Source organism: Chiloscyllium plagiosum, unplaced genomic scaffold, assembly GCF_037043375.1.
Source record: "Chiloscyllium plagiosum isolate Xiang-an unplaced genomic scaffold, Cpla_swu_hap1 HiC_scaffold_48, whole genome shotgun sequence".
In the NCBI taxonomy this organism is placed as follows: Eukaryota; Metazoa; Chordata; class Chondrichthyes; order Orectolobiformes; family Hemiscylliidae; genus Chiloscyllium; species Chiloscyllium plagiosum.
In genome coordinates this window covers 7561242-7588450 of record NW_028270186.1, presented here as the reverse complement: position 1 = coordinate 7588450, position 27209 = coordinate 7561242, and the positions used below count along the sequence as shown (strand labels likewise).

The following is a 27209-nucleotide window of genomic DNA, read 5'->3' as shown; positions in this document are numbered from 1 at the left end:
AAAAGTCTGTGCAATGTCTGCCCAAATGGATGCATTTTTCACAGAAATGATCAAAAGGCCAATAGATTCTGGCTTGGCAGTGCGGCCCATCCAGACCAATGTTCTTCAAACAGCCATCTGTTTGTGGTGGGATCTTGCTGTGCACACACCACTGGCTCATTCGGCAGCAAGCATGCATGGAACCTCAACATAACTGATTGCACGAGAACTGCAGATACATTTTTGGAGGGGGGGGTGGGAGCAGAAGAACTGTAAGACTTTGTTTTACGAACCGACAACACTCGAATCAGATGCAATATGATGTGAAAGATGAGCAAAAGGAAGTTTGGCATCTGTACATGAAAACGGAATCTCCAGTGGCATTTAATGCCCAATGGAATTCAGTGAAGGAGAACACATTTTAACTTCCTATCTGCCCATGCACATGTCACTGTTTGGTTTACTGACAGTTTGGTTTCAGTCATGGTACGATTAACAAACATTCTGTCGTAATGAATATGCTCATAACACCTAATGATTATATTACTTAAGCCACCTGAAGACAATTAACCAGTTGCAGCTGTTTTAAAACAACGCCAATCCATTTTGCAAACTAATAAGAACAAGATACATGCGGTTACGTCAGCTCTCTGCAACAAAATGGTTTCTTTTTCCGGAACCCAGTAAGTTGAAAATGTTTAATTTCTTCAGTGAATTCCTTTGTTGTGTCCAAAGGTCACAGGGTTGCATTTAGAAATACTCGCAACAATATCTCAGAATAGAAAGGGCTAACAATGCCTTTCTTTTACATTGCATCCAGAAGATAGCACCTACAACACTTCAGCCTTCCTTGAACACTGCTCTGTCGGTGTTTGCCTATACTTTTATGATCAAGAGCTGGAGTGGGACTTGAACTAACAAACTCTGGCTCAGAGGCTATCCTCTGTCAAGGCAATACCAGAAACACAAACGACCATCCTCTGAAAGGATCTGATGAGGAGGCAGTTGTTTCAGAAACTCATCAGTTTAGATGCTGCCCACTGAACATGTTGAGTGGCCTTGAAAAATGGCTGGGTGTCTAAACAAGTTAAATCCAACTTCTACTGCGTGAGATTCTTGGTTTCATTTTCAGGAAGTGCTTCTATAATTGTCTCCAAATCAAAATGAAGAACAAAAAATGGTGCTCTTTAAAATAACTTGATTACTCGGGAGAAGAGCAGCATTGGAGAACAATTCATTCTAATTTCTTTGCTAGCATCCAGCTCATGTAGGTTAGAAAAACAGAAATTGTTGGAAAAGCTCAGCAGGTCCAGCAGCATCTGTGAAGAGAAATCAGTTAATGTTTCGGTTCTGGTGGCCCTTCCCCAGAGCCAGACCCGAAACGTTAACTCTGAATTGTCTTCACGAATGCTGTCAGACCAGCTGAGTTTTTCCAGCAATTTCTGCTTTTATTTCTGATTCACAGCATCCGCAGTTCTTTCAGTTTTTATTCATGTAGGTTGTGTAGGGGACAGTGGCTAAGATGTTGATGATCTTTCAGTTATCTTCGTTTCATTGATAGGATCCCCCTAACACAATTTCTCTGCCTTTAAGCATATCTTGTTAAACTATCTCTCCAACCAAGGCTTTGATCATCCCCATGTGACATGTTCTACAACTGTAATAACCATGACTGGGCTTGACATGCACTTACTCCCATTAAGCACCTGCAAAGCATTTTACGTTTTGAAGATATCTGACAAACATACTTAAAATCTATGTCAGACAATGAGAATCACTAAATCAGAATAAGTGGAACAGTCTTGTTCCCAATGCTTTTCCGCCTGAACGTTTGAATGGATCATGGTGTGGATTGATATCCAGCAAGGGAATCAAGGAATAGAGGGTCCACACAAGAGAATCGAGCAGAGGGAGAAAGTCAGTCTGATCTCAATGATCAGCAGACCAGGCAAGAGGGGTCAAATTCTTCATTCCTCCTCCTAGTTCTCACGTTGTTAAGGTTTTAAAGGAAGCAAAACAAATTGTGCGAATTAGAATAAAAGCTCCGAGTTCCCGTTGTCTTGTCCTCACACTCGTATTAAGAAAGTCAATAATTGTACTCTCAGCAGGCTTTACAATAAAACTTACATGAAACAGGGACGTGAACAGCAGACGGAATAGGAAAATTGATAAACACAACTGTTCCGAGGTAGCAGGCATGTCCAGAGGTTTCTGACTAAGCCGCACAATTAGCATACTTAATCATGAACTTTAAGCTGAATGATTTCCACGCTTCAATGTTTAATGTATTCACCTCAGTCCTTTTTTTCTTGCTATTTGAACAACTGTGTTTAAATCGGTTCACTCCTCTCTTAAACAGAAGTCTGATTTAATATAAGATTATATTATAGAACATTTCTGGGGTTTAATTCCAAATTTTTGCCAGAAAGCAATTGACTTCTGCAGCTGCACCTTATCACTGACCATGGTCACAGAATATTTCAATATGTGGTTAAAACTGAAACTCACATGCAGTACACAATCAGGCACGTACATTTTACAAATTCAATCTCCTCATGCGAAGTTATGCATCCTGGCAGCACACGTGACTGCTTGCGCTTGTATGGTTAATTTTAATTTTAACGAGTAGAATGCCCTATGGTGTGTGTTGACCTTTGAGCTTGAGTTTGGCAAAGACTATCCTTTCTCACTTGTGTGTCTTAAAATGTGAAAATCCAAAAAGTTGAAACAAATGAACATATATTGATTTAAAAGAACAATTTATGTTATTGCAGAATGGGGTACAATGCCTTCACGATTGCTCAGACCAAACTGCAGGTTGTCTGAAAAATGGAATGATTGACCCTGAAAGACACAAGGCAAATATCCAAACTATGAAGGTGGTGTACAGAAGAATGTATTAAAATATAAAACAGAATATGATTTATTGCATGCCACATCCCATTACTGTAAAGTTCTGGCAGATGTCTCTCCATATAAGAGACAAACGTTGTTTCTTGTTGGAGCTGATCCATTGTATCAAAGGAATAACTTCTGAGGAAAGACCAGAGATACGGGGACGTACTCACCTTGAAAGGAGGCGACTGGGAGAAGATTCATAGAAACATACTCTCAGCTAAATGATAACAATAAACTCAATCGAAGCATTCCTTAAAGGTGATTCAAGAGGACATTATCCTGAAATGGCCAATGTGAGGCTGTTAAGATTATTTTTAGGAACTGAGCAAAATTGGATTTACATGACCTCCCTCATCTGCAGTTACCTTATCAGAAAACATTATTTATAATAAATTGAAAATAGAATAATTAGAAACACTTACTTTGAGGCTGTACTTCCTGCAGAGGTGTCTGGCCTGTTGAAACGAACAGAGCAAGTAAACAGTATGCGTGCAAAATCTTTGTGTGCAAATGTAGTTTTTCATTTCAGTTTCTGTTTACACTGTTTTTTTTTTGTTGCAGCATTTTGCCAGCTGGATTGGGTCACAAGTGGACTGCAGATGCTCTCAGTAGTTTTCAATGCATGTCTGATTGGCTAGTAGGGGGCACATCACCATGGAGTGTGATTGACAGGATTCATATTTCCCCTGTGTCTTGCCGAGCAACTCTTAACGACAACCTGGCAAACTCAACAAAGTGGACGGGCCAAGTGTCAGACACACTGTGGTTTAGAACCCACGATTGTGTGGCAAAGAGCAAGCCTTAACCAAGCTGCTGCCAATTCGTTTTGAGGCAAACAATTCTGACTGCTGGCTGTGACAATGAAAATACCTCCTTGCAAGCTCCATCACTGACACTAACCAAAGACAGAACAAGCAATTTATTTTTTTTGCAAATAGGATGCAGGTGTAATTTTTGATTTTAAAAAAAAGTTTATTTTCTGCCTCTCCTTGCCATTGTTCCATTGGCTGCATCTGTACCCATCCAGTCCAGTGTCTAATTGTCTGTCCTATCATAAGGGAGGTCTGGCTAGCAACCCGACATCTTTCTCTCAGGGCTTTCTGGCTACCCGTGTATGCTATTACAAAGTGTTTCCAGCACAGAAGCAGGCCATTCTGCCAAATAAGCCCAAAAGAATAGTAATGGTGTGCATTCACCATAACCACATCATCCCCATTCTTTTTCTGACCTGATCAGATTATTCTTCCATTCCTTTCTACTTCCTTCATTTGCTTACCTACTTCCCCTTATGTTATTTGTGCCCATTGTCTAACTGCTCTCCGTGGTCCTAAGTTCCATGTCTGAACATCTTTTAGGATTTGTTTTATTAATTTGTGGGAGGTGATCGTTTCAGGCTAGGGCAGTACTTTTTGCCCATCACTAAAGGTCCTGTGGTAGGTCGGGGTGAGCTGTCTTCTTTAATCACTGCAGTTCTTGGGATATCTATCAAAGTTCCAAAGACTTTGTCCCAGCAACAGTGGCATTGGGCTGCTTTGTCCTGGATGGCGTTAAACTTCTAGAGTGTTCTTGGAGCTGCACCCATCCAGGCAAGTGCACGGTATTTCATCACACCCTTGACTTGTGCCTGGTAGGTGATAGACAGGCAATGGGAAGTCAGGAGGTGAGTTGTTTGTCACAGAAGTCCTACTTTCTGACCTGCTCTTGTGACAGAATCGGAATGTGTTGGAGCTAAATGATCCCACAACAGACAGATCAAATATAAGCTCTCCATTCCAGTCACATTCAGTCTCATCAAAGAAGCTTCTCCTCAGCTTGCTGTTGGACTTATTTGAGCAGGGGACCATTACCAGGCAACACCATTTCCAACAGAACGGTACTTAATTATCTATCCTTGACCTTCAATGGCACTACCATCTTGGAATCTCCCACTACCAACACAGAACTGGGCCAGCCTACACAACAGTGTAGGCAGAGGTCAGGGATTCTGAAGAAAATAACTCACTTAGTGACTCCCCAAACCCTGTTTGCCATCAACAAAGCACAAGTCAGGAGGGTGATAAAATATTCTCCACATGTCTGAATAACAGTCAAGAATAACATCTAGGGCAAAGCAGCTCGCTTGACTGGCATCCTATCCACCACCTTCAACATTCACTACTTCCACTACCGACACACAGAGGCAGTAGTGTGTACCATCTACAGGTTGCACTGAGGCTTCCTTCAACAGCTTCCTTTAAATGTTTGAGTTTCTTTACTTATAAACATATAAATAGAAAGCAGGAATCATCAGCAGTGCTTCGCCCGGAGGCCCACTGAAGATGTTACCTCGTAGGGTGGCAAAATGTCTGGAAATGAACCTTCCAGCTCAGCGAGCAAACCGACATCCAGAACCTCAACCTGAGCTACAAATCTTCTCAAAATTCGGTAAGCTTCCTTTAAAACCTGCAACATTTCCCACTGAGAAGGACAAGGGCAGCAAATGCATGGGAGCACCACCGAGTAAAAGGTCCCCTCCAAGCCACACAGCATCCTACTTGAGACAGAATCACCGTTTCTTCACTGTTGCTGGGTCAAAATCCTGGACATTTCTTCCAGTCAGACCGGTGTGTGTTCCTGGATCTCTCTATTACATCTGTTCTGCAACCTCTTTAATGATTCACATCCTTCTCAGTGTGTAACACCCAAACTTAGACACAATACCCAACTTGAGGCTGAACCTGTGCTTCACAGAAGTATTGTACTCTTGTACTGTAGCAAGTTATTTATAAAACCTAGGATCTCATTGGCTTGTTAACAACTTTCTCAATTTTACCTCCTACCTTCAACAACTTGCGCATACATCCCTCACGTATCTCTGCTTCAAAAACCTTCACAGTGTTAGATCTTGATTCTGTATTTCCTCTCCTTGTTCTTTCTCTGAAATGTATCACTTCACACTTGGCTGCATTAAATTGCATTGCCACAATTGCCGATTCAATCAGATTGTTTCTTTGAGTCCACTGTATTTCTTCACAGTTCTCAATACTTCCACGTTTTGTGTTAACTGCAAGTGTTGAAAACTGTGTATCTTGCAAGTTTGTTACCCTTAAAACAGACCTAGGGAGGCAGTAGTATGAATACCCAACCCTTGGCAGATATAACTTTATACTCTCCTCCAAAAAGAAATGGTCGCCACTACTCTCTGTCTCCTGTCACCCAGTAGGCTTCATAGCCATGTTATTCACTGTCCTTTTTGTTCCACGGTCAGCAACATGCTTGGCATGAATGAAATGCATTTTGGAACTCTACACATACCACACTCAGCTTTAGTCAACCCTCTGTGACCTCAACAATCTCAATCATAATAGATCAACACAAGTTGTCCTCAACAAATCTATCTGCTTTCCTTAATGGAGTGGAAATTGTCCACGTTAGTGTTAATTTTTCCACCCCAAATGATCACTTTTGAAAGCATTCCCACAACTGAGATTAATTTGACTGATCTGTAGCTGCTGGACTTATCCTTTGCACAAATTTTCTTGAACAACAGTTGCAGTTGTCTAGCTCTCTGGCACCACCATATATCTAAGGAGGACTGAAAAATGTCACCACTGCCTCCATTCTTTTCCACCCTTACCTCCCTCTCTTATCATGGCTGCATCTCATCCAGCCTGAATGAATTATCAACTTTAGGTACAAACAACCCTTCTAATTTCTTCATTTGTCAATATTCCATCAAGCTAGAGACTCAGATTTCTCTTCTTTCACTGTGACTTTGGCAGCACCTTCAGCCTTGATCAAGGCAGACATACAATATTCATTTACTATCTCAGTCATGGCCTCTGCTTCCACATTTTTGTCCTCTTTCTGGTCCCTAGGAGCCTTTTATGATCCTTGTACAGTTCAGATGCCTTTAAAAAACTTGGGATTTCTTTTACATTGGATTGGATGATGTTGACATATGCAAAAACAGAAGAGGAGGCAGACACAATAATAAAGTACAAGGAGTTTAAACAATTAACAGATCCTGAGCAGCACACAGATGATGACCAACATGTTTGTAACACAGAGTGTGCTGCAATCTGTGTTATCCCTATATCCTTGAAGAAGTGAAGAACCTTTGAGAAAAAATTGGAAAAGCTTAGATTTTTCATGAGATTAATTTTTTGTTGAAAATTTCAGTTTCTGAAACTAAAAGTAAATCCAAATTTAATGCAGGTGTGAAGAATGTGACAGTGCAGAAGAGAAATAGAAAGGGTGTGAAGGGGAACTGGATTACTCAAAATTCAGAAAATTCAAGTGAAGGAAATAATACTCTTTCTTTATGTTGCCCAATCCCATCATAGAATCCCCACACAGTGTGGAAGCAGGCCATTCGGCCCATTGAGTCCACCCCGCACCTCTGAAGTGCATCCCAACCAGAAACCACCCCCCTGCCAACCCAACAAGCCTGCACTTCCCATGGCTAATCCATCTAGACTGCACATCTGGGGACACTACTGGCAATTTAGCATGGCCAATCCACCGATTCTCCACATCTTTGGACCTGGGAGAAAACCAGAACTCTCACAGGAAACCTACACAGGCATGTGCAAACTCCTGGCAGTGACCCGAGAGTGGAATCAAACCTGTGCCCTTGGCGCCGTGAGGCAGCAGTGCTAACCATTAGGCCAATGTGCCTCCCTCTGTAAAGCATTTCCAATCAAGACCCATGTCTAGGTGCAATGGCTACTGCTTTCTGGAATAAAAGCAAATGTTGATTTACCAAGTGACAATTAGGATACAAAATTATTTGGATTTCTCAGTGCAACACATCAAGTATGTGAGAAACATGAATTGGATTAAGGTTTGTCACTGCACTTGAATGCTGGAGCTTCCTGTTCTTTTAACTGTAAGACTTGGCAACTCATTTTCTCAGAGTCATCTTTGATCCTGAGATAACTTATGTCTGTAAAAAACCAACGCTGTGTTGAAAACAGTCACAACAGGCTGCCTTTAAATCAACAAACATAAGTGGGTTTTAGTTTCCCGTTGTTTGACGAAATACTGCGATGGCACTACATACTTTGAATGCAGAGTCCCTCGGTGCAGTTCTTAGACTCCTGGCTCAGCCCCTCGCAGAATTTTCCGCCATACCTCGGTTCAGGAGCCACGCATGCACGGACTCTTTGGTGTTCACACTCGGAGGAGCAGGGTGACCACACGTTCCAGGGCTCCCAGGCACCATCCACTACGAATGAATGGAAGGAAGAAGCAGAAACAGGTTTCATTTTTAAGGAATCTCACTGACAGAAAAGTCAGGTGAGACAGCATGCCCCCTTCTTTTGTGATGCTGTCGACACAACAATATTTATGACCGGTGACAATTATCGAGAAGTTGCCATGACCCGACATTAATTATTTCATCTGTTTATTTTTCACAATAGCCAATTAAAACTGTAGTGGGCTTGGTCAAAAATAAAAGATGCTGGAGGAAGTGCAAAAGACATTTGGAAGGACGAGACCAACCTGAGAGGCTATTCCAGTCTGGAAAAACTGAAAAAGCACCAGCTGTTTTCTCCATGAAAGAGATTCTGAGCAGTGACCTGACTGAGATGCTTAAGAGTATGAAAAAGTTCAAGAGGGCAGATGTTCAATTGTTTTGAGGTGTGGAGGAGACCAAAACAAAGAGTCACATATCTGTGACAATCACTTGTAAATTCAACTATAGAACTTTTTATTTAGCCAGGGCATAGCTCAAGTGTGGAATTTTCGGTGGGCAAGATGTTGAATTAAAGAATCCTGATAGTGTGGAAGCAGGCCATTAGACCCATTGAGACTACACCAACCCCTCCGAAGAGCATCCCACCCATACACAGCCCCATTACCCTAACTCTGCATTTCCCATGGCTAATCTACCTAGCCGTCACGTCCCTGGATATGATGGACAGTTGAGCATGGCCAATCCATCTCACTTGCTCATCTTTGGATTGTGGGAGGAAATCGGAGCACCCGGAGGAAACCCACGCAGACATGGGGAGAATGCGCAAACTTCATGTTGTCTGAGGCTGGAAGTGAACCTGGGTCCCTGGCGCTGTGAGGCAACAGTGCTAACCACTGTTATTCAGACAAATAACATCAATAACTTTCGTGGGAAGCTCAACGAGTACAGATGGGATTTGATGAATTAAGGCTAGTGAAGCTCAGATGGAGCATAAACGCTGGCATGGACCAGTCAGCTAAATGTCCTGTGAATTCTGTTCAAATTTATGCAATTATGTGAAGGCCAGTTGAATTGATTGAGCTATAAATTGGCATCAGCAAATCATTAGCCACAAACATGATTTCTCTTAATAATGATATGTATTCTACAAATTGTAAGAAGGGCTTTCATTGACACATGTTGGCACAACCATGTATACTTGGTGAAAATATTTTCCATATTTATAAATACCAGATGCTGGGGGGCAGACATTGATCTAATTTGTTAGATTTTTACAAACATTAACATTTAGAGGACAAAAGAAAAATCAGCAAGCTTTTTCACGCAACTGATTCTACAAATGTCAATGTTTGTGAATGATTGAATGGTCTACGCCGCATGTCCAAAAACAGCAACCTGCCAATGCATCACAGAGGATATCTCAGTATAAGATGCAGAGATAAGAATTTTCCTGGTTCTTTGAGGGCAGGCTGTGAGGCAAGAAGGCTGGCAAAATGATGTGGGAAGGGAGCGACCAAAGTCTACCTTCTGCCATGCCCCACCGGCAGTGGTATGAATATTGACAGATTGATCCTTGCTAAGTTGCCAATTGACATTTTCAAGTGGCCAAGTCAGAGCTGCTTTCCACTGTTGCAGCTTTTATAGATCAGGGAGTCAGGTACAACATACCATCTCAAGCTGACATCGACAGATTTTAATGGATATGTGACTCGGGCAAGAATATAGAGTTTCAATAGAGACTATCTACGATGTCAATGAATGGCAGAACAGACTTGAGGTAACTGGCTATTTAGCTTCCTCCTTTTCCTTTCGACTTTGATTATGATAAGGATGAACATTGCACTTGCTCCACGAGGAGGGTTTGCAGAGTGCTGACTGCATTGGATTCTTGCTTCTGCACAGAATAAATCCAGACAACCTAATTATATCTTGAATTAAAGCTAAAATTCCTTAAAATTAGCACACCTTGAGAGAGAAGATCTATCCCCCAATGTTTCAACAATAAATCTTGATTGCAAAAAGCGTTCCACTAATTCAATAACTCAACAGATGCAAGCTCCTCTCTGAATACACTTTAAAGATTATGATCAAATGATTAACAAAGAGAGATTTAAGACAAAATATCTGGCACATTCTAAATGGCAACGTTGGCTTTGATTCAACTTGTAAAGGGCTCAGCTGTTTTTTTTTGCTAAGGGATCTTAATAAAATTAGAAACGGAGCTCATGCAGATGAGAAAGTCTGATTTGAGTCTTAACGAGTCGGGGTGCTAATGACAGACTTTAGAACTGAACTCAGTGGAAGGAGCAAGGATCAGAGATCAACACGTTTTTTAAAAAATTCATGAATTGAATGTGCATGTTGCTGGCAAGGGAAGCGTTTATTACCCCTCTTGCCTTAACCTTTCAAAAATTACTGAACCACTTTTTTAAAAAATCATGCTTGTATCTTTTGATACACTTCAGTGTCTTGTGGAAATGTAAGCAAAGCACGACAGATGGTGGAAATTTGAAATAAAAACCAAAAGTGCTGCTGACACTCAGCAGGTCTGGGAGCATCTGTGAAAAGATAAACTCAGTTAATCTTTCCAATCGATGATGATTTATTTGGAATTTGGTACTGTACAGTTCTGAAGAAGATTCATAAATGAGCAGAGGTAACTCTGCTTGCATGCCCATGTTCTGTCATCAGCACGCTGCAGTGCTCCAGTGAATCACAGCATAAACGCAAGGGGCAACATCTCATCTTCAGACTAGGCAGCTTATGGCCTTCTGGAATCATGAGGGGCATGGACTGGGTAAATAGACAGGTCTTGTCCCTGGGATGGGGGAGTCCAGAACTAGAGGGCAGAGGTTTAGGGTGAGAAGGGAAAGATTTAAAAGGGACCTCAGGGGCAACGTTTTCAAGCATAGGATCGTGAGTGTATGGAATGAACTGCCGGGGGGAGTGGTGAAGGCTGGTTCAATTCCAACATTTAAAAGGCATCTGGATGGGTACATGAATAGCAACAGTTTAGAGAGCGATATGGGCCAAGTGCTAGCAAATGGGACTATATTAACTTAGGATATCTGGTCGGCATGGACGGGTTGGACCGAAGGGTCTGTTACCTGCTGTATCACTCTACGACTCTGTGACTTAATATTGGATTCAACACCTTCAGATTGTGAACCAACTCCCATTTCTTTCTTTTAGCTTTACTTATTACATTCCCTGTCACCATGTCCTCTCTCCCCTCCCCCCACCCCAGTGGGACTGTCTTCTCTTTCAAGTCTGGCGGTTAGACACACCATTGCTCTGCCATTCTCACATTCCAATCACTAAATCTGAACTATTAATATCTCTTCTCCGCTAGCACTCTGCACCCACTACCTGCACACCACTCAACTCTCCCACACTATTGCATAAAAGCCACCCCCTCCAAACTTCATTTCAGCTCTGATGAAGAGTCATCGAGACTCGATATGTTAGCTTGCTCTTTCTACATGGATGCTGCCTGGCTTGTTGCATTCTTCTAGCCTCCCGCTTGTCTGCTGTGATCTCCAGCCTATGCTGTTTTCAATACAAATTCCATCATCTGCAGTAATTTGCTCCTTGAGGCGACTCTGTTTTTCTCTCTCTTCAGATGCTGCCAGACCATGCTGAGTTTCTCAACAGTTTATGTTTTTCTCCAGTTGACGAAGCCATTGCAGAAGGCAGATTAAGACTAGGTGTGCTTGAGTGGGTGAGGAGAGCAAATTTTCTTTGTAAAAGGACAGGAGAGAATGAGTTGGGTCTTTAAAATAATCCTGGAGTTACATGGCCCATATTGCTGATACAAGATTATTTCTCCAGGGACACTTAATTTATTGAATTTAAATTTCTCTCCAGCCACAATTTGTATTTAAACTCCTATTTCTTGATTATTTGTCCAATAAAATAACCTCAAGGCCACTCACTGTCCTATTATTCTTTTAAACTTTGCCACTTGAACCAATAAACAATGATTACAAGAGCGGAGATGTACTGCTGAGGCTGTATAAGACTCTGGCGAAAGTGAGGACTGCTGATGCTGGAGATCAGAGTCTAGATTACAGTGGTGCTGGAAAAGCACAGCAGGTCAGGCAGCATCCGAGGAGCAGGAAAATCGACATTCCTGATGAAGGGCTTTTGCCCGAAATGTCGATTTTTCCTGCTCCTCACATGCTGCCTGACCTGTTGTGCTTTTCCAACACCACTCACATCTAGACTCTGTATAAGACTCTGGTCAGGCCAGACTTGGAATATTGTGAGCAGTTCTGGAAGGAGGTGCTAGCCTTGAAAGGGGTCCAGAGGAGGTTGACAAGGATGATCCTGGTAACGAAGGGCTTGTCATAGGACAAGCAGTTAAGGATTCTGGGTCTGTACTCAATGGAGTTTAGAAGGATGAGGGGGGATCTCAGTGAAACTGACAGAATACTAAGAGGACCGAAAGTGGATGTGTAGAAGATGTTTTCACAAATGGGAGAGGCCAAACCTCAGGACACAGCGTCAGAGTGAAGGGAAGACCCTTTAGAACTGAGATGAGGAGGAATTTCCTCAGCCAGAGGGTGGTGATGCTCTGGAACACATTGCCTCAGAAGGCAGTGGAGTCCAAGTCATTAAGACAGAGACAGATAGGTTCTTGATGAGTAAGGGCTTCAAGGGTTATGGACAGAAGTCAGGCGAATGGGGTTGTGAAAGCTATCAGCCAAGATCGAATGGCAGGACAAATTGGATGAGGCAAATGGCCTACATTTGCAGTTATATCTTCTGGTCTTATGCATTTACACCTATTATACAAAGTCATACTTCAGCATTCATTTGTAATTTCTCTTCGGAATTTCCCTTTTATATGTTTTCCATTCATTATTGTGGTTCTCCCATTGTGTTTTTGAGAAGACACTCCTTTGCAGTGAATGTGTGTTTCGTGAAAGAAAGTGTGGCATGTGGTGCCTTTAGCGTAGTGAATGATAGCGTGTTTTCTTCTAATCATTTTATTTGAAATAAACTTCCAGTAAAACGTAGCAATCACTCTCAGTCTTACTGTAGTGGGAAAAAATAAATTGCAAACAACATAGAAGAAGGGGCGTGGAGCTTAACAGACAGGTTCCTGAGAGCAGTCTGGGCAGAGTGGCCTCCTTCAGTACAATGGATTTCAATGAGGCTGACATTTCTCCAGCAGCAAGTGAAGTGCAGTTTTCCACTTCCCATTAACATCTCTCGATTAGCTGCAATTGCCCAGCAACCAATGAAAATGTGAAACTGGGGCTGTGGCCAGACTCTTGTGTGGTGAGTGCTGGTGGAGAGGGGACCTTCCTGGTGCAAACAGTGGGTAGTTTATGCCCCAGGATCCAGAGAAAAGGAAGAGCACTCAAGAAGGATGTGTGTGGTGGATGAACATTGTCATCAATGGCACCTCCTCGGATGGCATGAAGGTGCCGAGTGCCAATGAAGGGACACGGTGATGACAAAGAGTGCTGTAGCCTCCCACCATCTTCCCCTCCAGGGAGTGGGTCAATGGGTGTCTTGTTACAGAATAGAAATGAGAGCCAAGAGAAGTGAGCAGACTTACCAGGAGTCTGTCTCAGGACAGGAATGAGAGAACAGGTAAATGAGAGCCTTCAGTTCAACTTATTTTGAACACAGTTCCAAAGTCTCTCAAATCCGGTGAGTGAATGTATTTCTCATCAAGTCAAGTAGCCCAACTTTCAGCAAATTGGCCAGGCTAAATTGCCCATAGTGTTCAGGGATGTGTACGCAAGGTGCATTAGTCAGGGGGAAATGTAGAGTAATGGGTTTGGGAAATGGATCTGGGTGGGATACTCTTCGGAGGGTCAGTTGGGCCAAATGGCCTGTTTCCACACTGTAGGGATTCCCATGATTCTGTGAAAGCCTTAATCATAACTTCAAATCTTCCAGACTCAGCACAGAGTTCAACAATTTCTGATTATCTGAAGGCAGGTGTGAGTATTGATTCTCTAATTCCCAATTACATCTCCTGTCTTTAGGCCCATTGTTTGTTTTCAGATTTGCCCTTATCACCTCACTTTCTCTTCAAGCATAACTCTCTCAATGTTTAATGTTGCCTGCCCTGCATGATCCCGTTTTGCAGCTTTCCCAGCAGTGTACTTGCTTCAAGTCAGCTACAGCTCAAACATTTACCAGTTCAAATGAAGACTCACCAGCCTGACACGCTAACTGTGTTTCTCTCATAACTAATGTACTTTTTTGTAGAATCTTCATCACTTATTCCTTCATTGCCACTTCAACTCCTGAATGGTAAGTGTCCCACTGATGTTAATGATGATGAGAGAAAGCTGGTTGGATTTCATGTCAACCCTGTGAACATCACCCACTTCAATCCTTTCTGATTGTTGTACTGTTACAAAAGAATTTCTAATTTATTACCTTCAAGCAGCTGAAATTGCTCAATTCCTCTGTTTTATATTGGTTTCAATAATATGACTATCAAGCATAACGTATTTCAGTGTAATGACAATACTGATTGCTCTTATGGTCTGCTGTGCAGATCCACACTTTGAGATGATGAGAGTGACAAAAATCAATGTGTACACCCCGTGGCTGCCAAGCAACCTCAATGTTTACAATCTTGCCAGTTCTTTCATTTTCCAGTTGGGGCTCTCACCTGGGCAGAGGGAGGAGCAGACGATTTTCTGAACTGAAGTCCCTTCGCAAAAGGCTCCCCCATTTAGCGGGGCCGGGTTGGTGCAGGTCCGTGTTCGTTTCTGCCATCCTCTGCCACATCGGACACTACAAGGTGACCACTCTGTCCACATTGACCAGGCACCATTCACTGCAAAAGAAATGCACACGGGTCAGACACATTAGATGCTCAGTGAGCAGATGAACGAAGAGCACGAGCAGGTCACTTGGCTCCTCAAGTGTGCCCAATCATTCTACAAAATCATGGATCATCTGTTGGTTGCCTCAGCTCTACACTCCCATGTATCCTCAGTAGCCTTTGACTCTTCTGTGATCAAGAATCCATCTGCACTGGCCTTAAAAATGGTGAACATGAGCAGATTATTGGGGACTGTGCAGGCGAGGGGAAAGATGCACTTTGACGTAGTGCACCTTTGACTCTGAGTCATAGAACACAGAACATAGAACAGTATGGCACAGGAACGGGCCCTTCGGCCCATGGTGTTGTGCCAAACATGACGCCAAATTGAACACAGAACATAGCACAGTGCAGCACAGTATGGGCCTTTTGGACCTCAATGTTGTACCGACCTTTTTCCTACTCTCAGATCAAATTAACCAACGTACCCTTCCTTTTACTATCATCCATGTGCCTATCCAAGAGTCACTTAAATGTCCCTAATGCATCTGACTCTACTACCACTGCAGGCAGTGCATTCCACGCACCCTCCACTCGCTGTGTAAATGACTTAACTCTGACATCTCCCCTAAACCTTCCTCCAATCACCTTAAAATTGTACCCCCACGTAATAGCCATTCAGTCCAGGGAAAAAGTCACAGGCTGTTCACTATCTGTGCTCATCATCTTGTACACCTCTATCACATCACCTCTCATCCTTTCTTGCTCCAATGAGAAAAGCTCTAGCTTTCTCAACCTTTCTTAATAAGACATGCCCTCCAGTCCAGGCAGCATCCTAGTAAATCTCATCTGAACTAAAGCTTCCACATCCTTCCTATAATGAGGTGACCAGAAATGAACAAAATATTCCAATTGTAGTCTAATCTGGGCTTAATAGAGTTGCAGCATAACCTCATAGCTCTTAAACTCAATCCCCCTGCTAATGAAAGCCAACACACCATATGCTTTCTTCACAACCCGATCGACCTGGGTGGCAACTTTGAGGGATCTGTGGACATGGACCCTAAGATCCCTTTTTAGCTCCACACTGTCAAGAATCCTGCTTTTAACCATGCAATCTGCCTTCCAAATTCAACCTTCCAAAATGAATCACTTCACACTTTTCCAGGTAAAACTCCACCATCCACTTCTCAACCCAGCTATGCATCCTGTCAATGTTCTGTTGCAACCTACAAAAACCTCCACACTATCCAAAACTTCACCAACCTTAGAGTCATCGGCAAACTTACTAACCCATCCTTTCACTTCCTCATCCAATTCATTTATAAAATTCACAAAGAGCAGAGATCCCAGAACAGATCTCTGCCGAACACCACTGGGCACTGAGCTCCAGGCTGAATACTTTCCATCTGCCACCGCCCTCTGTCTTCTGTGGGCCAGCCAATTCTATATCCAAACAACCAAATTTCCCAAGGTTCCTTACTTTCTGAATGAGCCTACCTTATCAAACACCTTGCTAAATTCCATGTAGACCACATCCACCATTGCTCTACCTTCATCAATGTGTTTTGTTACATCCTCAAAGAATTCAATAAGGTTTGTGAGGTATGACTGGTCCCTCACAAAACCATACTGACTATCTCTCATCAAACTATGGTTTTCCAAGTAGTCACAAATCTTGTCTCTCAGAATCCTCTCCAATAATTTGCCCACTACTGACGTAAGACTGACTGGTCTGCAATTCCCAGGGCGGAGTGGGACTATTCAGCGCAGCCACTTTGGTGCGAGCGATTCAGCGCGGCCGGTTTGGCGCAGCCCGTTTTGGTGCAGACCCATTTAGGTGCGAGCAATTTGGCGCGGCCGGTTTGGCGCGACCCATTTAGGCGCAGAACTGTTTTGTAGTTATTCAGTAGTTTGTAGTTATTCAGTGCTTTGTAGTTATTATTAAAATAAAATATAACCCATTAAAATGATATTCCATTGAAATTGAAGAAATTCAGGGAAGCAGATGCTAGAATACAAACACTTGTAAGAAGATTTAGTGAGAGAAATGACTGAGTATTTACGAGGGATTGCCCATAATTTTGAATAAATGTCATATTTCAGATTTTTCGTATTTACCTTATTTCTTTCATTTTTATTTTCTTTTTAACATTTTTACTGAAGAGGATAAACATTATTTTTCTTTTTATTGCTTTCATTAATGCTTGTAACTAAGCCTGAAAAGGAATAAATATGAGCTGAGCCGAAACAGTTCCGCGCCTAAATGGGTCTGCGCCAAACCGGCTGCGCTGAATCGCTTGCGCCAAAGTGGCTGCGCCGAATGGTCCTACATCCTTCCCAGGGTTTTCCCATTTCCCTTTCTTGAACAAGGGAATAACATTTGCCACCCTGCAATTATCTGGCACGACTCCAGAGGACTGTGAGGACGCAAAGATCATTGCCTTCTGCTTGCCTTTGGTCCATATATCTCCATTCCTTGAATATTCACATGCTTATCTAAAAATCCCTTAAAAGTCCATGTCGTAGCTGCCTCCATCACCAGCTCTGGAGGCATAATCAGGAGTGTGGTGGAATACTCCCCACTTGCCTGGATGCGTACAGCTCCAACAACACTCAAGATGTTCAAATTCATCCAGGCCAAAGCTGCCTGCTTGACTGGCACCACATCTACAAACATCCACTCTCTCCCATACCAACACTCAGTGGCAGCAGTGTGTGCTGCCTGCAAGATGCACTGCAGAAATTCACCAAAGATCCTTAGGCAGCATCTTTCAATATGACGACCACTTCCAGCTTGAAAACCAAGTACCTGAGAACATCACAACACTTTTTAGTCAACGCACCATCCTGATCTGAAAATATATCACTGTTCCATCATTGTCACTGGATCAAAATCCTGGAATTCCGTCTCTAACAGCTTTGTGGGTCAACATATAGCATCTGCAGTGCAGTGGTTCAAGAAGGCAGCTCACCACCACCTTCTCAAGGGCAACCAGGGTTGGACAATAAATGCTGACCCAAAGTAGACAAACAGGAGGTTGGAAGAGCACAGCAAATCTGGCAGCATCAGGAGGTGGAGAAGTCAACGTTTTGGTCTTAGCCCTTCTTCAGGACTGCCTGCTGTGCTGTTGCAGCCTCCTATTTGTCAACTGTATTTTGGATTCCAGCATCTGCAGTTTTTTTGTCTCTAATAAATACTAGCCCAGCCAGCGACACCCACATCCCAAGAATTAATAAAAACAAAAGCTTGCAAAATGTAGCCAACCTCATTTTGTGGGGCAGGAGGTGCAGGGAGGGTGGGGACTGCGAAGAGAAGGTGGGCGGGGCAGTGAAGGTCTTGGGCATCCCTCCTGCCCTTGCGCATAGTCAATTATATGACAAACTTATAGTCATTACAGGGTCTCATCCTCCCCTGCCTCGACGTCTTTTGGTCTTAGAGAAACTTATCAGCCATAATTGAATGGCAGAGCAGACTCGATGGGCTGAATGAGTCAAAAGGTGTGGTGTTGGAAAAGCACAGCTGGTCAGGCAGCATCCAAGGAGGAGGAGACTCAACATTTCGAGCACACTGAATGGCCTAATTTCTGCTCCTATTTCTTATGGTCTATCTAAGCCATAATAAAGGGAGGCCTGAATTAAACAGATAGCCAGTTAGTATCAGGAAAGGTTGGTTGGAGCCCTATGCCCATGGGAACTACCTTTACAAGGTCATATCCTGCCTTTAGCTCTCCTCCCTTGACCGGCCTTGGCTCTGAAGCCAGGACCAGCCAATTTCAACTCTGCACGGGGTTACAGTCTGGCCTCTAGAGTCTAAACTCCTTTGAGGTGTGGCTGTAGTCTCAACAGATCCCTCCAAACTCTGACTATCTCTCAGATCTGCCGGGATGTCTTTGCCGGATGAGGGCAAAAGTGTCACCTGGACTGCTGTTTCCAGTGTAACATGACCCTGGCCAGCCCGCTTTTATCATGGATGTGGTCCCCACTGACCCGATAGTTTTGAAGGGGGTGGGGTGGGGAGGTGGTGTTGTTAGGTGTGGTACAGATACAAAGAACACAGGTCCCCATATAATCTGGTCTGTTGTCTTTGATATGTGGAAAAGGAGTAAACTCTTTGAAACCGGCTGTCCACTGTCATCAATGCCACGATCCTGCACAATACCTCTATTCCAATTTCTTCAGTACTCAGAAATGTATCAGTCTCTGTTGCAAATAAACTCAATGACAGAGTATCCAGAGCTCTCCAGCGTACATAGACAGCTCCAAAGACGCCTCCTGCGTCAACGTAATTCTCCCCATGTCAAAACCGTCAAAAATGTTAATGGGGCTCTGCTGGCCCTCACAGGTGGCTGTAAACTTCCCTGTTCTGCTTCATAAAGGGGAAAGAGACGCTCGCCTACCACATCACCCAATTTCCTGATAAACAAAGCTTCAAACTTCTACTCAGTTCTTTTGTTTCCGTCGGAGACTCTGCTGAACAGTCGGGGATCCCAAGGTCCCAATAGAAACATTACATCAAAGAGCTGTTTCAACCCTGACTGTGTCTTTGTTTACAGATACATTGATTAAAAACAAACTTGGCTCACTGAAATACTACCGAGAACAGTCCTGGACAGTCCAGGCACCGTCTCCAAATGACTGACCTCCTGCCCTCTGTCTCTCTCACTCTACACTTCCCCTGGAGTTCGACACAGGGGTGAACCCTAAACCCCCATTCCCCAGATAATCTCTCTAACATTGTCCTGTACAGGGCAAAGGTGGAACCTGTCAAAAGGTTGCAGTAAAAACGTGGCCATGTGGCTGTGTGTGTGCGCTATTTGGAGACTCACCCCACAAAGGAGGCAGCAGTCTTACTGTTGGTGTCCAGACCGACTGCCCCGGGGGGTGCGGAGCCGTGGATGGGGGTCGGACGGTGGGTGGGGATGAACGGCGGTGTGGGGTTAGGGGTGGGCGGATGGGGGCAGATGGAGTTGGGGGCGGGGGGGGGTCACTGAGGGGGGCAGAGTGAGGGCGGACTGGATTGGGAGCGGACAGGGTTGGGGGCAGGCAGGGGGGTCAGAGGGGGTTGGGGGCTGGCTGGGGGCAGATGGGGTTGAGGGGAGGGGTGGCGTGCATTGTGCTGCTGCCTAGAATCCTGAATGGGAACAGACTTCACGGAAAACTCCGAGCCCCAGAGTAAATCAATTAACTAAATAATCAATTATCCGAATGAAATAGTGCCTGGCCATCTCGTTCGGATAATTGAGGTTCCTCTGTATTGCCACAGGGTCTCACTTCTTACCAAACACGGTCAGCGTGGCAGCTGTGCTGCGTCGTTTGGCAACCACATTTGTAGCGACACAGGTGTAGTTGCCTGAGTCAGAGAGATGCGCTTGCTCAATGATGAGATCATGCTCTGCGGTGCTGTAAATGTTCGGATCACGCTTTGGATCAATCGGCTCCTCATTCTTCAGCCATTCAACCTGAAAAGCAAGACAAAGAAACTGTTGAGATGCAAGTTTTCAAAGAAACATTGCTTGAGAATGTAATAATTCAAGATTAGATCATCCAGAGCCCCTGGAGTCAACCACACCAGTCAATAAACTTCAAAGTCTATTCCACTTTCCTACCGAATAACCATATCACTCAAATTCTTCAGTGCCCCAGAGCTGATCCAAGCTCTGCTTTGAACGATCTTCACAACAAATTATTTCTCTGGGCTTGAGTGTTCTGAAGAGCAAAAGGGCCAAGCGAAAAAACTTTCTCTTCATCTCTCCGAGGACTGTTCCTTTATCCAGAGAGATGATGATGCCCTCACTCCCGAGGTGTTAACGAAACATTTTACAGTGCCCAGACTAAACTTTACAGTGAGAGCACCAAACCGCCTCATGCTCTGCTGAGAATCAAATAATCTTTATTTTTAAAGGAGACAAACAGCTGATAACCAGTGGGCGAACTAAGAGAATAAAGCCAAAAGGTTCCACAGACACCAAAACTGATGGTACAGTTAACAGTGAAGAAGATTATTTAAGATTACAAAAGGATCTTGATCAATTGAGCCAATAGGCTGAGGTGTGGCAGATACAGTTTAATTTGGATAAATGTGAGGTTTTGCATTTTGGTAAAACGAAGAAGCACAGAACTTATACAATTAATGGAAGAGCCCTGGGGTAGTGCTGTCGAGCAGAGAGACCTTGCGGTTCAGGTACATAGTTCTTTGAAAGTTGCATCACAGGGAGGTAAAGTGGTTAAGATAGCATTTGGCATGTTTGCTTTCATTGCTAAGACCATTGAGTGTTGGAGTTGGGACGTCATGTTGAGGTTGTACAGGATGTTGGTGAGGCCACTTTTGGAGTATCATATACAGTTCTGGTCACTCTACTATTGGAAGCATATTATTAAATTGGAGACAATTCAGTAAAGAATTACCAGATGTTGACAGGACTGGAAGGTTTGAGTTATAAGGAGAGGCTGAATAGGCTGGGACTTTTCTCACTGGGGTGTAGGAAGTTGAGGGGTGATCTTATAGAGGTTTATAAAATCATGTCACCTGTAGATAAGTTGAATATTTAAGGTCTTTTCCCTAGTTTGGAGGAGTTCAAAACTAGGGAGGCATATTTTTAAGGTGAGAAGAGAAAGGTTTAAAAGAGACCTGCGTGACAATAGTATCACACAGAGGGTGGTTGGTTCATATGTGGAATGAACTGCCAAAGGAAGTGGCAGATGCAGGTTTAGTTACAACATTTAAAAGACATCTCGACAGGTACATGAATATGAAAGGTTTCGAAGGATATGGGCCAAATGCAGCCAAGTGCAACTAGCTTAGCTTGGTCCACACGGACAGATATGACTGTATATGATACAAGTCAGATCTACAATCTACAATCCATGCTTAACTTATTTTTAACACAGAATCAACACTTTGCAAACACAGGAAACATATTGTGATCAAACATCCCAGTGTATGCATGAAAGTATCAAATGCGATCAAATGTGATTTCTCAATTTTTCAGCAGTAGCCCCCTCCATCAATTAATTGAATTTAATTAAACTTCAGATGAGGTTACAATTCTTCATGTTGCTGATCTGGCCTTGAAACTCTTTCTGAATAGCCAGACTATCAAGGACTGCAACAAAACTGTTCTGGTCCCAACAGTTTCCTTTTCCTATGTTCCACTGCAATCCAGTATTTATTTACTGGTACAGTTTTTCACTTCCCCATGCAAAATAGTCCACAATCTGACCTACTCCACACTGGGGAGACAAATGACAGATTGGGTGACCACTTTGCGGAACACCTACATACGGTCCGCAAAAATGACCTTGAGTTTCAGTTGACAGCCACTTCTACACACCACCATGTTCCTTGGCCAACATTTCTCTTTTGGAGCCGCTGCAGTGTTCCAGTGAGGTTCAGCACAAGCTGGAAAAACAGCATCTCATTTTCCAACTGGGGACCGTGCAGCCTTCAGGACTCAATATCTGGTCCAATAATTTCAGGGCCGGAGCACCTTCTTCCATGTCCTTTCCCCGTCCTCACACTTGACATGACACGAGGCTGCTCTCAGCACAGACAATCCATTTGCACCTACCTGTGGTCCCCATTGTCAGCTTTTCTTTCTCCCTGGTGGTATTATCATCTGTCCCTTTGTCTGCCCCGCTATTGTTTCTGCCTTACTGTCCTTCATTCCTTTTCTCCCCGCAATAACACCTTTTGGCTTCAGCTTTACTCAGCAACTATAAGTTCTGAACAAGTTTCACTGTACTCAAAACATTAGCTCTTAAATCTCCACAGATGCTGCTGGACCTGTAACGTTTCTCCAGCAATATCTGTTTTTCTTTAATATTTCTGTTATTTTTCTCACAGCTCTAATTTTGCTCAGTTAAATCAAGTAAGTACAACCAAGTTCCACTCTGAGATGTCCTAAACACTTGGTGGCACTTTGCTTCTTGTGAGCAATACAATCTCAAGAACCTTTTCCAAGCCCTGACTGCAACACCTAGCTGCCGAATAAATCTTAGAACTTGGTTTGAGTTGTAACACAACAGAGAATGCCAAATGCACCTTGTCCCAGAAACAGAATCCATGCAGTTCAGTTGTTTTCTTTGCAAAATAACCAAAAACCAGCACTTCTAACAGTCACCTGTATTTCCTTCACATAAGTCTGACTTGATCACTCTGATCCCTTTGTACTCCTGTTCAGAGATCCCCAAATATTGCTGCTGAGCAACTTTTTTAATTGCCACTTCCATGAACCTCACCAGTCACAGATGGCCAGCTTGTTCAGGAGAGAAGCGGAGGATGTAACGAGAGTGTTTCATCATAAATTGAGGCACATGTCCGCAACTCCAGAATCCGCACACCCACCCAGAAACTCTGCACAAAAACACCAGCATTTGGGGCAAACCCTCGACGTGCAGGTCTTTCTCCAGGACTTGCAACTCAATCCTTGCAACATATCCTGTCGCAAATGCACTGCCAAAACTGACCGGCAGGTGCTCATACCCTCTCTGGCAAGATTTCTGTGACGATTTTGCAGCACAGACAGTCACTTGGTGGATAGGCTGCAGGGGAAGTTAGTATTTTACACAGGTGAGTACCCCTCCATTCACTGAATGACACATCAAGAAACGAAATACTTTATGCCCGTAAGTGAGTGATAAATCCCAGCTGTAACACAAATTATGTTATTCATTTTTCACCACATTTATAATGAAAACTGTGATACCCTGGGGTATTTTCACTGACTCAATAGATTACATCAATGTTGATATTATTCAGCGACTTAGAATATTGGATGGATGTTTTTCATGTAAGCACGCATCAATGATGAATGGCCAACACAGCTCTTCTTGTGATTCTTTCTTCGCGCATGTACAAACTGATAGTTCTTCAAAATTATCTCCTGTTTGCAAAAAAATGTCACAGCAGTCACCATGGCAACAGTGTCTGTCTTTTGTCTGGTACTCGATAAGTAAGACGTTACACTTAATGATTTTGCAATACAGCTTTCACAGATAGCAATCAGTCTTAATTATCTGACTTCAGAAATTTTCATACGGAATTGCATGCCAGTCTTAATTGCCACACAAAAGCTACACTCTTGTGATTATTCCAACATGGAATGCTTCATATCCCTGGCTGTTCATTGTACCAATATTTTAGCTCATATATTTGTGTAAAGGTGAAAGTAATGCCAGATGGAACCGTTCTGAAACAATCTCTTCAGTCTCTACAATGTGTATTGGTCATGTCCTGACCGCGATAAGACAATTGTTTGTTGCTCATGCATTTCCTAGTATCGAGGAAACTCTGGCCGACGCATTCAATTCTCTGCCCCAGCTCCATGAAGACGCACAACTGATTGCTCTGCAAAGTTTTCAGAGATGTCTCCCAATGTAGAGATCGCTGATGACCGGAAATAAAGGTGCACAGACAGTATCCACTGCAAATGGGACTTGGCGAGACAGGTGATTGGGGGGGGGGGTAGAATTACAAGGTGGAAGTGACTTTTAGGAGTGCCATGGATGAGATGATCGGGCAGCAAGGCCAATTTGCTTTTGTAACAGGAAATTAGGGAGTGGCACTGTGCCCCAATTTGGTTTATGATAGATATTCAGTCCCTCATGAAAACATACAAGAGGCCCAAATGTTTATTTGACATGGTCACCATAAAATCAAACATCATGTAGATGTTGAATTATTTCAGACATCAATGGGACATGAGACATGTACCAGAAACAATGAGTAATTTTGCCTGTTTTTAGCCCAGAAGGGCAACAAGAGCCAATATCTGTGAAGTTATAAGCTTTTGTGTAATATTATTCATCTCCACATGAAGGCAGGTGTTCTATTCAGTCTCAAGTAAATTCATTCATTTTTTGCCCTGAAGGATCAAAGCTTATCAACAGATTTCAAGCCAGTTGAAGAGATTGAAATCTAAGTAAATTTTTGACCAAAACTCGAGCAGGGTATTTTTGTTTCAGCTCCAAGTCTCCATAGGTCACAACCTCAAATAATAATGATTTTCCAGTTCCCAAATGACCAATTAATCACTGTATCTCAATACATCACTGATGCTGAGGAGTGGCACTGTGTACCCCCAATCTCCAAAATGTACTGCAGAAATTCACCAAAGATCCTGAGGCAGGATCTTCCAAACCCAAGTCGACTTGCATCGACAAAGGATAAGGGCAGCGGACAATGGGAAGATCACCCCCTGCAAGATCCCCTCCAAGTCACTCACCATCCTGACTTGGAAATATATTGCCACTTCTTCACCATTGCTGGGTCTAAGTCCTGAATTTCCCCCCCTAAGGCATGTGGATCAGCCTCCAGCATGTGGACTGCAGTGGTTCAAGAAGGCAGCTCACCACCAACTTCTCAAGGGAAACTAGGAAGGACAATAAATGCTGGCCAGCCTGCGACACCCATGTCCCACGAGTGAATAAACACAAATACTGGTTTATGATCAAACCACTTATTCAATTTAGATGGACAATGGGTTAACATATTCAACCAGAATACAAGCATAAATGCTAATCTCTCTTACACATCCCCAAAACGCACATGCACTTCAGGAAAAGAGGATTTTAAAAAGTGCAGAGTTTGTTATTCTGGAAAACAAAATTTGCCAAGGGTTTATTCTTAAAGACAAAAGGATAAAGTGTACGATGGTCTGGAGTCTGGTCGTTTGCTATTTTAGCATGTGTGGCCCAGTCACTGATCAGTCTTTCATAAAAAAAAGCAGTGGGCTTCCTCCTGAAACTCAATAACAGAATTTTCTTTTCAGAAGTGGGAGAGACCAAATGAGCAGCTTGTTTCTGGAAGGCTTTCCTCTAGTGAACGACATAGAACAATAACCTCTCTGAGCCAATCATTATTCAAAAACAGCCCCAGCCTGGACTGTAGGAATATCACCAGTCAGGTGACTTTTGGGAAGCCATGTTAAGAAGTAGTTTCCAATGTGCACAATAAACTTAAATAACCTCTTTTAGAGAGATCATGCTATGTTTGTCCATAAAACTAGAAATAAATCATTTTTTGCATAATCCTTTGAAACGTAGGTTCGATTAGATTTTAGATTACTTAGTGTGGAAACAGACCCTTCGGCTCAACAAGTCCACACCGACCGGCCGAAGCGCAACCCGCCCAGACCCATTCCCCTACATTTACCCCTTCACCTAACACTTCGGGCAATTTATCATGGCCAATTCACCTAACCTGCACATTTTTGGGTTGTAGGAGGAGACCGGAGCACCCGGAGGAAACCCACGCAGACACGGGGAGAATGTGCAAACTCCACACAGTCAGTCGCCTGAGGCGGGAATTGAACCTGGGTCTCTGGTGCTGTGAGACCGAAGTGCTAACCAATGTGCCACCGTGCCACCCATGTCTTTTAAGTAATATTACATATGGCACATCTTCATGACAACATCTATCTCATCACTCACAGAGAGAGATCCTCACTTCTGCAATCTTACTCTTTCTCATTCCACCCAGTCTTACAGGTACAGTGTTTCATTTGTGGTTGCTCATATATAACTGAATAACCTGTTTCATATCAACTTGAAGTCAATATCAAACTTAAGAGGAGCTCAGCCCAACTGTTTGTTCTGTGGTGTTGTGGAGTCTATGGACCATGTATGCATGGGATATTCGCATCTGCACTTCCTTTTTAGTTTTCTTAAAGATCTTCTTTGATGTTTTTGGTTGCACTTCAATCCCATGCTCCTGATCTTTGGGCACCCAGTGTGGTGGGGGGTGGGCAGGTCACACGATCTCCTCATAGGTCTACTCCTGTGCCTGGCTAGGTTGGCCATAAACAGTTCCCAGCAGCGAGCCATAGAGGAGATCATTATGGCTGACTGTCTTCACCTTTTCCATGTTATGTTCGGGCCCAGGTGTCCCTGGAGATGGAGGGAGAAGTGGTCACCATGGGGAGTGGAGTGCTTTATTTCCCCCTCCAATTCTATTTTGAATTAGGACCTATTCTCCCCTTCACTTTTTTTCATGTAAGCATTACTCGCTCTGGACTTTGCTTGTCACTGGTTCATTGGCCAGACGGATGTCCTTCCTGGTGGTGGAGTGTTAATAAAGTTATTTTCACTTGGTGTTTTCACTGTATCTTGCACCTTAACATGGGTGTTGGAAGAGAAGCACTATTGCTGCATGGAAGTAGTGAGGGGGGAAAATAAACAAAAAAAAGGAGCTCTTATGGCCCAGAGATTATGTCAAAACCTCAAAGTCAGGAGCCCAGTTTCAAATCCAACCTGTTCTGGGGTATATTACAAGATCTCTGAACTGGTTGAGTCAAAAATAATCAACCAATCGTAACATGATTAACCAGACATCAACACCGTAGGTGAGAA

At 43.3% G+C, this 27209-nt stretch overlaps 1 protein-coding gene across 2 annotated transcripts in view; it reads right to left on the bottom strand.

Annotated features, from left to right (window-relative positions):
• The window catches only part of LOC122543063 (netrin receptor UNC5D-like), a 455690-nt gene that overhangs the window by 92845 nt on the left and 335636 nt on the right, over positions 1–27209 (bottom strand). For both annotated transcript variants that reach the window (XM_043681271.2, XM_043681272.2), the window contains exons 5-8: positions 20140–20320; positions 14703–14870; positions 7922–8086; positions 3300–3332 (exon numbers count right to left, since the gene is read on the bottom strand). In XM_043681271.2, coding sequence (XP_043537206.1) covers positions 3300–3332; positions 7922–8086; positions 14703–14870; positions 20140–20320 — 547 coding nt within the window. The remainder of the gene's footprint in view (positions 1–3299; positions 3333–7921; positions 8087–14702; positions 14871–20139; positions 20321–27209) is intronic.